Source organism: Rhinichthys klamathensis, unplaced genomic scaffold (assembly GCF_029890125.1).
Source record: "Rhinichthys klamathensis goyatoka isolate OS25496 unplaced genomic scaffold, OSU_Roscu_1.1 h1tg000281l_1, whole genome shotgun sequence".
Classification (NCBI taxonomy): Eukaryota; Metazoa; Chordata; class Actinopteri; order Cypriniformes; family Leuciscidae; genus Rhinichthys; species Rhinichthys klamathensis.
This window is the reverse complement of record NW_026606800.1, coordinates 8,171,163-8,183,681: the sequence shown is the minus strand read 5'-3', so window position 1 is coordinate 8,183,681 and position 12,519 is coordinate 8,171,163. Positions and strand designations below refer to the sequence as shown.

General features: G+C 38.8%; 2 protein-coding genes across 3 annotated transcripts in view; one reads left to right on the top strand and one right to left on the bottom strand.

Moving 5' to 3' along the window:
• Positions 1–366: 366 nt before the first annotated feature.
• Positions 367–2,368, top strand: arpc5b (actin related protein 2/3 complex, subunit 5B). The gene is made up of 4 exons (XM_056269393.1): positions 367–554; positions 1,438–1,509; positions 1,876–2,052; positions 2,149–2,368. Exons 1-4 carry the CDS (start codon positions 414–416, stop codon positions 2,209–2,211), a joined length of 453 nt encoding a protein of 150 aa, XP_056125368.1. The 5' UTR covers positions 367–413; the 3' UTR covers positions 2,212–2,368.
• Positions 2,369–4,967: 2,599 nt separating this feature from the next.
• The window catches only part of hmcn1 (hemicentin 1), a 122,999-nt gene continuing 115,447 nt past the window's right edge, over positions 4,968–12,519 (bottom strand). The window contains exons 94-107 of one of the 2 annotated variants that reach the window (XM_056269530.1): positions 10,813–10,959; positions 10,479–10,616; positions 10,266–10,387; positions 9,912–10,149; positions 9,489–9,551; positions 9,247–9,366; positions 8,887–9,021; positions 8,622–8,735; positions 8,401–8,526; positions 8,028–8,156; positions 6,272–6,634; positions 5,803–5,922; positions 5,529–5,655; positions 4,968–5,442 (exon numbers count right to left, since the gene is read on the bottom strand). In XM_056269530.1, coding sequence (XP_056125505.1) covers positions 5,076–5,442; positions 5,529–5,655; positions 5,803–5,922; positions 6,272–6,634; positions 8,028–8,156; positions 8,401–8,526; positions 8,622–8,735; positions 8,887–9,021; positions 9,247–9,366; positions 9,489–9,551; positions 9,912–10,149; positions 10,266–10,387; positions 10,479–10,616; positions 10,813–10,959 — 2,309 coding nt within the window. In that variant the 3' untranslated portion in view covers positions 4,968–5,075. The remainder of the gene's footprint in view (positions 5,443–5,528; positions 5,656–5,802; positions 5,923–6,271; positions 6,635–8,027; positions 8,157–8,400; positions 8,527–8,621; positions 8,736–8,886; positions 9,022–9,246; positions 9,367–9,488; positions 9,552–9,911; positions 10,150–10,265; positions 10,388–10,478; positions 10,617–10,812; positions 10,960–12,519) is intronic. The other variant, XM_056269531.1, reaches the window with a different exon arrangement.

Sequence of the window (12,519 nt, the reverse complement as noted above, 5' to 3'; positions counted from 1 at the left end):
TTGCTATTATTAAATAGACATAATTAATTTAATTTAATTTAAATCATATTTTAACATTACATTTTAATATTATTATTTTAATTTACAGACAGGAGCAGAAATTGAAATTATAAGCTGGAGGCAATAAGGAGCAGGAAATTATTTCAAGTCGTCTTGCAGACCCATTAGAAATTTGCTGAGGTGCCCTAGTGTTTTTTTTTTCTTTTTTAGGAACTTCACTGGACTATTTAGGAACCTTCGCTGTACCCGATAGAGGGCGCGCTATGCGGAAGTGATGGAATCCATCACTGACTACAGGGCTGCAGGATCCGCCAGGCTCGTTTACCATAGAGAACTGTTACATTGTGTCCGTGCACAACATAGGTGCAAAAGCGTTTAGCTTAACATCAGACGGGGAATAAGTTGCGCTCATCATGTCAAAGAATACAGTGTCCGATCGTTTCCGGAAAGTGGATGTGGATGAATACGACGAGAACAAGTTTGTAGACGAGGAAGAGGGGGGAGAAAACCAGCTGGGTCCAGATGAGGCAGAGGTGGATTCTCTCATCAGACAATATCCTTCTTTATTCACCAACGTGTGCATGATCCGATAAAGTCTTGCATTTTCAGAGCCTCCAGCTTATAAAAAAATCTCCGTGTGTGCTTGAGTGGGTAATTATGACATCAGTAATGGGCGTAATACGGCTAATTAAATATTTTGCTCCAGAAAGTGTGGATAAATAAATAATTAAAAGCATAAAGTGCTTATTAGCAGTAGAAGCAAGCGATTTAATTATTTTGTTTTCATTCAGCACGTTATCATGTCATGGCATGGCATGCACTGATTGTTCATAATTCATGAGTTGCCTGATAGACCAGCTGGCCTAGAGATTTCTGTACATCACAGACTCGACAAACACAGAACTGGGTTGTGTCCATTATTCTACTCATTTACTTTTATTTACTAGACGAACACCCATCCAGTGGATGCAACAATGATAGCGTGGTCTATATAGTATGTCCGTCTTTTACAGTTTACAAAGTGAGGGTCGTCACAAATGTCCTATAGTGCTGCATCATGAACGGGCAGTTGTTCACATTTAGATCTCTGAAATGTCCAGACATGTCTTGACATTCCAGACATTGTTTTAATAAAAGTGTTTCTGCAAAAAGATGCGGATCTATTAACTACAACATATTATTTTCCAGGCTGTGTGGGGTTATAAAAACGTTTCTGTAATTTGAAACGTGCATTATTTTAGTACAAGGAAGTTGAATTCATGTCCTTATATGTCCATTTTGGAGTACCCAGGGCTTTATTTCCTGTTTCTAATGTTTTTTTTTAGCCCCTGTGGTTGTCTTGTGATACCTCAAGTGCAGCCTGTCCACAGCATGCATAGATGTTGAAATTGTGTTATTATACAGTATACGGTGTTTTTCTTAACTGCACTCTGCAGAGGGAACCTCATGGGTGCCCTGCAGGCAGTGTTAAAAAATCCACCAATCAACACAAAGAATCAGAACGTCAAGGTGAGCCATGGCACTTTTTTTTCCTAAAAGGAAAAAGTATTTTCCTCTGATCAGCTATAGAAAATCATAGCATTTTTGTTCAATTCAACAGAATTTAAAATTGTATAGAAAATGTTGCATTACCGGTATTTGTGTTTGTTCTAGAGCTGCTGTAAAGCCCAAACAATCTCTGTTACTTTAATTTCTATTATCACTGTAAATCTGCTTTGAAACAATCTATATTGTTAAAATCGCTATATAAATGACTTGACATTTTGCTTATTGCCATTAATATGAAACAACACCTGTGAACATGCAGCTAACTTCTCTATTAATGCATCATACTTGTGAAGTGATAGGAACCAGATTTTATCTGACCTTTTGTAGGATCGTGCTGAAGGTCTGGTGCTGAAGGTGCTCAGCTCCTTCAAGAGTACTGACATAGAGAAGGGAGTTCAGTCTCTGGATAAGAATGGAGTGGACCTGCTCATGAAATACATCTACAAGGGCTTTGAGCGGCCGTCCGAGAACAGCAGCGCTGTCCTGCTGCAGTGGCATGAAAAGGTAGGGTTAATAGTAAACGTAGTAATGTTTTAATAGCAAAGCGGGTGTGTTGTGCTCTTAAAAGAGGCCAGTAGCTCAATTCTCAATTCTCCTCAGGCTCTCTCTGCAGGTGGAGTGGGCTCTATCGTGAGGGTCCTAACAGCCAGGAAAACTGTGTAAACTGCAAGACGATTAGCACAGCGCACAGAAAACAACAACAACCTGCCGAGACACTCAGAACAAAGCGATGACTTTCCACAGGGTACCGAAGAGGACCTCTCATCAAATTTCAATGCGTTTTCACCCTCTTCTGTTATATCACTCTTCACTCACATAGTCAAGAAATGCATTACTGTGCCATCAGTAGTATGTTAGACTTACCGTAGCTTCTCTCAGGAATACTTTTCTATGCTCTTCTGTATTGTATTCAGCAATTCTGAATACAAGGAACTTAAGTTTATTATTAATTTACACCATGTAACCTCTGTTCATTTCAAGCCATTCACACACATGCAGACTAAAATAACAGTCACAGATTGGTCGGTGTGTCTTACTGGCACTACGTCTGTCCACATTGACCGTGTCGGATTATGAATAATACTCTCTGGTGCATTAAACCTTCCCGTCACTGATCCCTTCTCGTTTGTTCTAAATCGGCAGACGTTATCCCATAGAATTGAATTTGTCATAAGCAAAGCGCATTTGCTCTTATACTCGTATAAGACAAAGTTAGATTGCTGATCTTATGCATCATCTGAAACAGCTGCTTTATTTTCTTAGCAGATGTAGTCATCTCACTAATCCGTGACTTTCACTAATGCTGTTATAAATGTCTTGTCTCAATGTACCTGTTTCAGCGTTCCAAAGCACTTATTGACATGGACCATTGTTATTGTATGTGTCAGAATGCATATGTCTGTATCCATTGTATGTCTGGATATGTTTTTAAGCCAACTGTTGAATACTGCCTCAAAGCAGATCATTACTGATCCAGTCTGATCTGAGACATATCGTCTGATCAGGGACCTGCCTCTACAAACGACAGTGCAGACACTCAATAAACCAAACCGGTATAATGACTGCCTTACAAAATATTCCTTTTTTATGTTTGTGCTTTTGTGATTGAATAATAAATTGTTAAATATACATCTGATGACCTGACTTGTATATTTTTTATTTATATGTTGGAATATTGAAAGCTCTATTGACAGCATGAATGTGTCAACTTTGTTTAAAAAAAAATCTTTTTCAAGATTATTTTTCCTAAAAATTGATATTGTCGGTGAAATAGCGTTTAACCCTGAATATTCTTTCCAATGTACACTACAATTCAAAAGTTTGGGTAGTAGTAGTTATATTTTATGTTTGTACCAAGGCTGCATTTATTTATTAAAAATACAGTAATACTGTGAAATATTATAAACTTTTATTTGAATATATTTTAAAATGTAATTCCTGTGATGTAAAGCTGAGTTTTCAGCAGCCATTCCTCCAGTCTTCAGCACCACACGATCTTCAGAAATCATTCTAACATGTTGATCTGATGCTGAAGAAACATTTATCATTATCAATGTTGAAAACAGTTGTGCTGCTTAATTTTTTTTTATGGAAACCATTTTCCAGAATTCTTTGATGAATAGAAAGTTCAAAAGAATGGCATTTATTTGAAATAAAAGTACAAGAAAAGGGCTCCGAGCTCGAAATTTACCCCCCTCCCCATCCCATCCCTGGCTGGGATAGGAATAATCGAGTGAGAAGTTTTGAACTTTTGAAGCTCAAAAATGAATGTATCAACAACAACAAAAATAGATTGTACATTTTATTGCTTTTTAAAAAAAGGGAATACAACATAGTATTACAAATAAAAAACCCAAATACTTATATACATATCATGACAATAGAATACACCTTGATTACTGACAAAGTTACAAAAAAATAACTATAAACCTGTAATGATAATGAGAAATTGCTATTATGTGCATAATTACTGGTTGACAATACTCAATTCTTGAGTAAAGGTAGTGCTTACCTGAGGTGGACTTCCTTTTCATTTTTATTGCAGATGCGGCTCAAACTCAAACCTCATCATCATGTTAACAAACACAAATTTAAACCGATAAAATCTTCCCCATCTCATTTCATAGAAAGCAATGGAGGGAATTGAGTTTCTTTCATATATTCAAGCAATTCCCAATAATTTAATAGGTAGACATATATGCAAAAGTATTCTATAACACCACCCATAGTCTTGCTGTACATTCTGATGAAGGATTCTTGCAGCCAGCGGAGTGGCTGAACCGTTAACCCGCCTGCGGTCTTAAAACTGGTTTCAAGTCTCTCCAATGAACTCCAGAGAGCAACGTCATCTGTCTGCAGGACTCTACAAAAGCGCTCTTCCAGCCTACTAGGCCTTACACGTCAACATGACCTGTGAGAATCTCTTCAAGTGGCGGATCTGCACTCACACAAACACACTCTCATGCAAAGATGTACAGGTCGCAGTCATGCTTGTACAAAAACGGCACCATTCTCAGAGGTTGCGCTATAAAAGATTTCATCCATATGGACTGGGTTGTACATTTTCTATCATGCTCTGTTTTTATCTATCAGTAAATTACTGATATGTCTGATTTTTCTTTTGTTGAAACGCCACTAATATTACAAGAACCATGAGCTCTTTGAGTCTTTTTTTGGCCTTTTCTTACACATACTTTGGTCTCACAAACTCGTCACTTGATTTAATGATGAATATCTCAAATTATTCCACTGGCATACACTTGCAATCTCTTGTTTCTCTCCCAAAATCCTCTCTCATGTCTCTGTCCTGGTTTATTTTCACAGGGGTGCTTCAAAACGTAATTTTCTTCCCTTTTCTCATCCCATTAAGAAACCCTTAATTTGGGAATATTTCTAACGTAGGGACATTTAGGAGACCAGATTCCTTATTTTTTATCTGTCAAAAATTCATGAAATGACAGATTTTTGTTTTAGCGCAACCTCTGATCATTCCCTCTCTTCGTAGGCTGTGGGATGTAGTAAAGTGCTCAGTACGGATAGGCTGAGACAGCGATGTAGACAATGAAGGTGGTCTGGTACTCTATTCCTCCGTCGGCACTGTAAGACAGGGCTCGTACCTTCATGCGGTACGTGTGAGGTTCGCGCAGAGGCCGGGTGGTGAACAGAACACCTTTGAGGTTTTCGTCCCGGAGGGCGAAGGGCAGAGTTGTGTCCTCGTCGACCACTAAGAAGGAAGTGCGGGGGTGGACGACTCCATCCTGGGTGTAGGCAACCAGCCGGATCAGGTCCTGATTGGCGGCGATGCCGAAGGGCAGGGACAGCAGTTTGTACTCCAGTGCATACGGGCTCAGGGCACACTCCAGATCATTGGGTGGACAATTCTTCAGGCAGAACCTGAGAGGAGAAGCAGAACTCACTTTATTTAGAATGATCAACTAAGTAAAACCTGACAATTGCAAAGAAAAGAGTGGCAGTCTCACCCTGTGGTTGGATCCCTCTGATAGTTGGGAGGGCAAGGTGTGTCGATGCATTGGTAACTCCCTCTCATGTTGAAACACATCCTGTTTGCACCACACTGAATGTTCTGCTCCAGGCATTCATCTATGTCTGTCCATATAAATACCAAAAATGAGCAATACAAAATATACTTATATTTAGTATATTTAGACTTTTCTTTAGATTTTGTTAGGTTGCTCTCTAGAGAAGTTAGCACATATATTATACGTTTTTTATTGAACGTCTTCATATTCTTACCTTGGCAGGTTTTGCCATTGTTCATAAGGCGATAGCCGTTGGGACACAAACACCTATGGCTGCCTGGTGTGTTCATACACTCATGTTGACATGTATCCCTCTGTTCACATTCATTAATATCTACAAACACAAGATGGGTAATTATTAATGGGCAATTTTCTGGAAATCATGCAATGCAAGTGTCTCCATATATATATATATATATCTTTTAAAATGTGTGACTTAAAAACCACATTAAAACTGAGAAATACTCAGTTTAGAAATCTAAATCTTGCACACACTGCATACACACTGCATACTTTTTAATACATTCGCTTATCAGTTACTGTAATAGTAGCAGTTTACAATACTCTAACCGTTTAAAGATCAAGAATACAGTATAACGTGTCATATCATACATATACATACATGTAGCATTTGACATGAAACCCAAACTCCACTACAGATCAACAGTTACTCTTGTAGTTACCTAAACACTGGCCATTTTTTGCCTTAAAACCAGGAGGGCAGGTATTAGTATCCCTACGACTGCGTGATGGGGCATTGTTCGGTCTGTTGGCCACGTGACCCCCCCCGATGGGGACATATGAGTGGTAACTCTGGGAAGTCAGGCTATGGTAGCGCTGCTGGTAGGAGCTCCGATCAGAGGAGGACTGTGATGTTCTGTACCCATATGAGAAACTTTCATAGTTGGGCAAGCGCTCGAGTCCGGCACAGGACTTGCCATCACCCAGCAGGTGGAGCCCCGGTGGGCACAGGCACTTGTAGCTGCCAGGGCTGTTCACGCACTGATAGGCACAGGGCACTGGTACCACCTCGCACTCGTTTATGTCTGCTCTCACAACAAGGCCAACACAGAGATAGAGAAAAAAAAAAAAAAAAAAAAAAAAAAAAAAAAGGGAAATAGAGTTAAAATTAAAATGGGGAGATCAAAAGAAAATAAAAAGAAGGGGATGAGAAAAAATACTGGACATGAGTAGATATCCCTCAAAAGCATGTTTCTCATGCAAAAAATATTATTGTGTTTTTGTTGTAAAATATTGAGTCTATTTAGTGATTCCTCGTTATTTATTTTAAAACCCCATGTTTTTGAAAATCAAGTTTTTAATGTTGTTTATATGTCTGTGTGGTGTTATAAATTTGCACATGGCTTGTCTTAAAGCATATTAAAAAGTCAACACCATTGCTGAGTATTTTCTCCTAAAAATCGCAGCAAAAAAAAAAAAAGACAATAGGCCTATAGTGGGTGAATTATGTATATAATGTAAATTACGATGTTATGTTGAACTATATGCCTTTCTCCAATGGCGTTCTAAGTTGTTCAAAGTGTTTGTAAGGATGCTGATTTTTAGAAGGCAGCTGTCTGACTGAGATGGCGAACGAGAACATGGTTTGTGTAACATTAGCTGTTTGATAACGTAGTCAAGCCAAAGGATTATGTGTCTGACATTGTAGAGAGTGACAGGCCTACATAAAACACATCACCATTCTGATACATCAACTTGTAGACGAGCATGTATGACTGAGTGGAGGCGGGGTTCATTAGCATATTCATGAATCCACGTGTACTAAATGAAGCAAGGGTGTAGAGTTACATTCAAGCTATTTTAAGTTTTTAGGGATAAAATTATTGACTACAGGGGGACTTAAATACATGATATTCAGTTAACAAACTCAGTGATTCGTTTTCTGAATTCAGAACTGAAGAAAAACTTTGAATGTCAAAACTGTCACTAAAGGAAATTAAAAAAATTGCCACAGCAAAGCATAGCACTTCTGGGGAGAATCCCAAGCAGGAAGTTGAAGGGTAAGGTCAAAGATGATAGACACAGATAGAGGAATGACAGAGTCATTATAGTCGTGCTGGCCTTGCTGTGAGTGTGAATCTACTTACCAGTATAATATCACTCACAATTACATCTGTAGCAGCTCAGAGAGACTTGGATCCTTGATTTGGTATCAGTGACTGTGCCTTCTTTGTTTCTTACGGTTATAGGTTGGTTAGTTTAAAAGCACTGTGGCAATATAAGCAAACTGTGTGGAAGGAAGTGACATCACAGGTTCTGAATGCTGTTTAGGTGAGGTACACAGAAATGAACTGTAGCAAAAGAATGAGGTAGGTAAAGATGAAGGGAGGGATGCAGGTTGGCATTTGGCAAGAGAGCAGCCCCGGATGTTGGTTTGTTGGGAGAGGATTAGAGTTAGGTGTGGGGGACACTACGTACCAAGGCAGGGGCGGCCCACACCCTGAGAGCGGTACCCCCTCGGGCAAGTGCAGTGGTAGCTACCTCTGGTGTTTTCGCAGATCTGATTATACCTGCACTGATGTGTGCCGTCATGGCACTCATCAATATCTACAAGCAGAATAAAAATGTATTATTTTATTTGATCATAATCTAATTATGTAAAAAAAAAAAGTATAAATAATAACAAAGAATTTATATTTATGCTAAATATAAACAAAACTTGTTTTATTAATTTAAAGTTTTACTCACACACACACACAAACACACACACACACACATATATATATATATATATTTTTTGTAACATAATGGCCCTCAGCCCCAAAACATAAGCAACAAGATCTTCACAAACCTATGCATGTGCTATTGCCTCCTTTGGTCATGCCAGTAGGGCAGAGGTCAATGCAAGTGTATCCACCACGTGTGTTTTTACACTGTTGATCTGAGCGACACACTCTCTGTTTGCATTCATTTATGTCTGAGGAGAAAGAATCAGCACATTAGTTTCAGTTGGATAATTTTACAAACCCAGCAAGACTAAGCTATAAACCACGAGACAGGTTTTTGATGTACCAATACAGCGCCGATTCCTGAGTTGGTACCCCGGCTCACAAGCACAGCGGAAGCTGCCAATGGTGTTTAGACAGTGCTGATGACAAGGGTTGGATTCCTGACACTCATTCACATCTGTAGAAGCAAGATAAAAGCAATTGAAATGCATGCTAGCATGAAGATAAATTAATAGAGAGAATTAATATAAAATGCAGTATGCCATACAAAAGTACACATATAAACAATATACATAAATAAACGTATAAAACTAGGGACAATTGTGCACCTAAGCAGCTCAGCCCATCTGCTGTCCTCCTAAAGCCCCGCCCACAGCGCATCACACAGCGATATGAGCCAATGGTGTTCTCACAGTCTTGTCCATCATGGCACATGTGCCCACCCTGTGAACACTCATCAATATCTACGGTAAACAGAAATTAAAGCAACTGTTCAGCTTAGATTACATAAATAACACATCATACACTACCGTTCAAAAATTTGGGGTTGGTAGGATTATTGTTTTTTAAAGAAGTGTCTTATAAATGAAGTCTCTTATGCTCACCAAGGCTACATTTTGTTTGATCAAAAATACAATAAAAACACTAATATTGTGAAATATTATTACAGTTTCAAATAACTTTCGTACCCTGGCATGTTCTACCATCAGCTGAGATGGCGAGACCTCTGGGACAGGAACAGTAGTACGTGCCTATAGAATTGTGGCAGGCATGTGAGCAGGGGTTTCCGTCCACACACTCATTCTCATCTTCATCAGCAAAAAAAGGACAAGCAAGCACATAATCTCATCAATAAAAGAACTTCTTGTGTATTCACAAATGGAGACTATTATCTGTATTATACAGTAAAAGCAATACTGTCTGACTGTACCTGCACAATATGGCCCAGCGGGGTCCAGTTGAAAACCGCTGGGACACTGATTACTGCGCTCTCCTGAGGACGAAAATATATTGTAATTGAAGAAGGATCGCTTTAAAAACTCATATAAACTATTAAATAAAACAAAACTAAAACATAATGATAGGCTAGAATTTAATGATGTTTATGGATGCACTGGACTAATAATTTTGCATTACATTAAATTAAAAAATATTAACCAGGCATTAAAACATTGCAATATAGAGAATAAAAATGGAAAAAGGTTTAGTATTTCATAAGTCCAGCATTGAAAAAGCTTGTTTTGAAAACAAATAGATGCAAATCAAATCAAATCAAATCAAATCAATCAGTATGATGACTGATATAACACAGATACTGAATGAAATTATTTCCTAATGTATTTGTGTATCGTACCTTTAGCAATAGTGGCATGGATGGCAAACTCCAGCATCTCTTCTAGTGGACGGTACAGAGCGCTGATAGCCGAGGCGTGGAGTGTCTGCACCAGATAGGGCATCTTTCCTCTGGAGGGTCCGTATGTGATGGTATGATTCCACGAGTAAGGCACGCTGACCCTGTCTATACTGAACATACGTGTAGACAGAGCATACAACTGACCAGGACCAGTCTGGATGTAGTCTTCAGTGTAGTCCTGGAGTTTAAAAATATATTTCAATGTGAGTGATAAAGTTTACATTGTTTAGCATTCTATTTTCAAAGTATAAAAAGGTAAAAAAAAGTTTATGAATTCAGTGATGGAGAATCAACCTTGAGACTGATGTCTGCATTGGAGGGCAGTTGCAGGATGTGTCCGTTTACTACGATGTCCAACAGAAGCGTTCCATCTGAGTCGAGCCCTCGTGCCACATGGGTCATTCGGAGAATCTCTCCTATAGTCAACACAAACAAATGAAACAAAGAAACCTTTGAGGAAAAATGCAGTTTACAAGGATTGCTACACATCAAGTTGATTCCTCTTACCTGTGGCAAACTCCACCTGAGTTTCACGTCTGAAGATGCCATCTGTGAGGGTGTAGCCATTGACAGCTTCCCCCAGCTCCTGTGCTGTGGTCCAGTAAATGGGGTTCAGGATGGAGATCAACTTCCTCATAGCAGACCCTGGATGATTTAGCAGAACATATACAAGCACCAACTTAAATGACAGTTTTCTTTTAAGTTTTTGATTCATAATCTTCAACTACAACCCATAAAGATTTCCACAAAAAAATGTCATATACTGACAAATACTTTACATTCGTAATATTAAATATGATGCATTGCTGCTCGTAACAAAAACTAAGCAGCAGAGACTGACCCAGACTCCTGGGTATATTAGTGATGGTGGCCTGTATAACTCTCCCTCCAGTGGGACTGCTAGAGATGGTGGCGTTGAGGATGGCAATGCCAAACTCCACATCATTAATGTTCCCAATGATACTTCCTCTTGCTTTCTGAGGGCCACCTTAGAGGGAAAAGTTCAGACAATGAGTACAATCATATCTTGTTTAGTTAACTTAAAATCAAGGTCAGAAATTAACCAGTGGTTGGGGAAAGTGTTTTGTCAACTTCTCTCATTCTTTTCTAGGCCTATATAAAGATGTATGCTTCTACAGTCACTGTAGTGATCTATAGCTGTCAAACACCTGTTTTCCTCAGTGTTGGGGGTAACGCATTAAGTGAGTTACGTAATCAGATTACTTTTTTCCAGTAATGAGAAAGGTAATGCATTACGTTTAAATTTACGACAAAATATCTGAGTTACTTTTTCAAATAAGTAATTCAAGTTAAGTAGTTTTCCCATTTATTGACTGACACCTCTCCTCTCCCAATGTTGAGAGAAATTGTGAGTAAGAGCAGAGGCGTTTTGTGCGCTGTTAACATGATGGTTATTGTAGTTCTAGACTAAATGTGAGCAGGCATTTACTCATCTCACTAGCACAAAACAGATTCAATATTCCTCAAAAAGCATAAAAACAGAGAAATGCTAACTCAGAATTTTATACAAACCTATGTTAAAGGAACACTCCGACTTTTTGGGACTTTAGCCTATTCACCTTATCCCCCAGAGTTAGATAAGTCCATACATACCTTTTTCATCTCCGTGCGTGCTATAAGTCTGTTTGACGCACCCACCGCTAGCCTAGCTTAGCACAAAGACTGGATGTAAATGGTTGCAGCTAGCATACTAATCCAAATAAGTGACAAAATAACGCAAACATTTTCCTATTTACATGTTGTGATTTGTATAGTCACAGAGTGTACAAAAAACAAAGTCACATGAGACACAGACAAATTTTAACCGTATAAATACTGGGAATTATATTCTCTGAAGGCGAAGCACTGCTACTTGGGCGGAGTGATAACCGCAGCACCTGAGACGCGCTCTCTGCTCCTCACCACGGCGCGTCTCAGGTGCTGCGGTTATCACTCCGCCCAAGTAGCAGTGCTTCGCCTTCAGAGAATATAGTCGCCTTCAGAGAATATAGTTCCCAGTATTTATACGGTTAAAATATGTCTGTGTCTCATGTGACTTAGTTTTTTGTACACTCTGTGACTATACAAATCACAACATGTAAATAGGAAAATATTTGCGTTATTTTGTCACTTATTTGGATTAGTATGCTAGCTGCAACCATTTACATCCAGTCTTTGTGCTAAGCTAGGCTAGCGGTGGGTGCGTCAAACAGACTTATAGCACGCACGGAGATGAAAAAGGTATGTATGGACTTATCTAACTCTGGGGGATAAGGTGAATAGGCTAAAGTCCCAAAAAGTCGGAGTGTTCCTTTAAATAACACAAATATACGTTATGTAAGTAATCTCACTGTCTTTGCTGCTGACCTTTGATGATCCAGTTCAACCATTCTAATAAGCAAAAACTACTTTACATTAAAAGCCCATTTGTATTTTATTTTTTGTTTTATTGCTGAAGTAAGAGTGTTGAACATTCTTCTTTTGTGTAATTTCACATTAGGTGTGAAAGGACCTTTACATTTGTCAAAAAAGCACTTTTGTTGTTTTG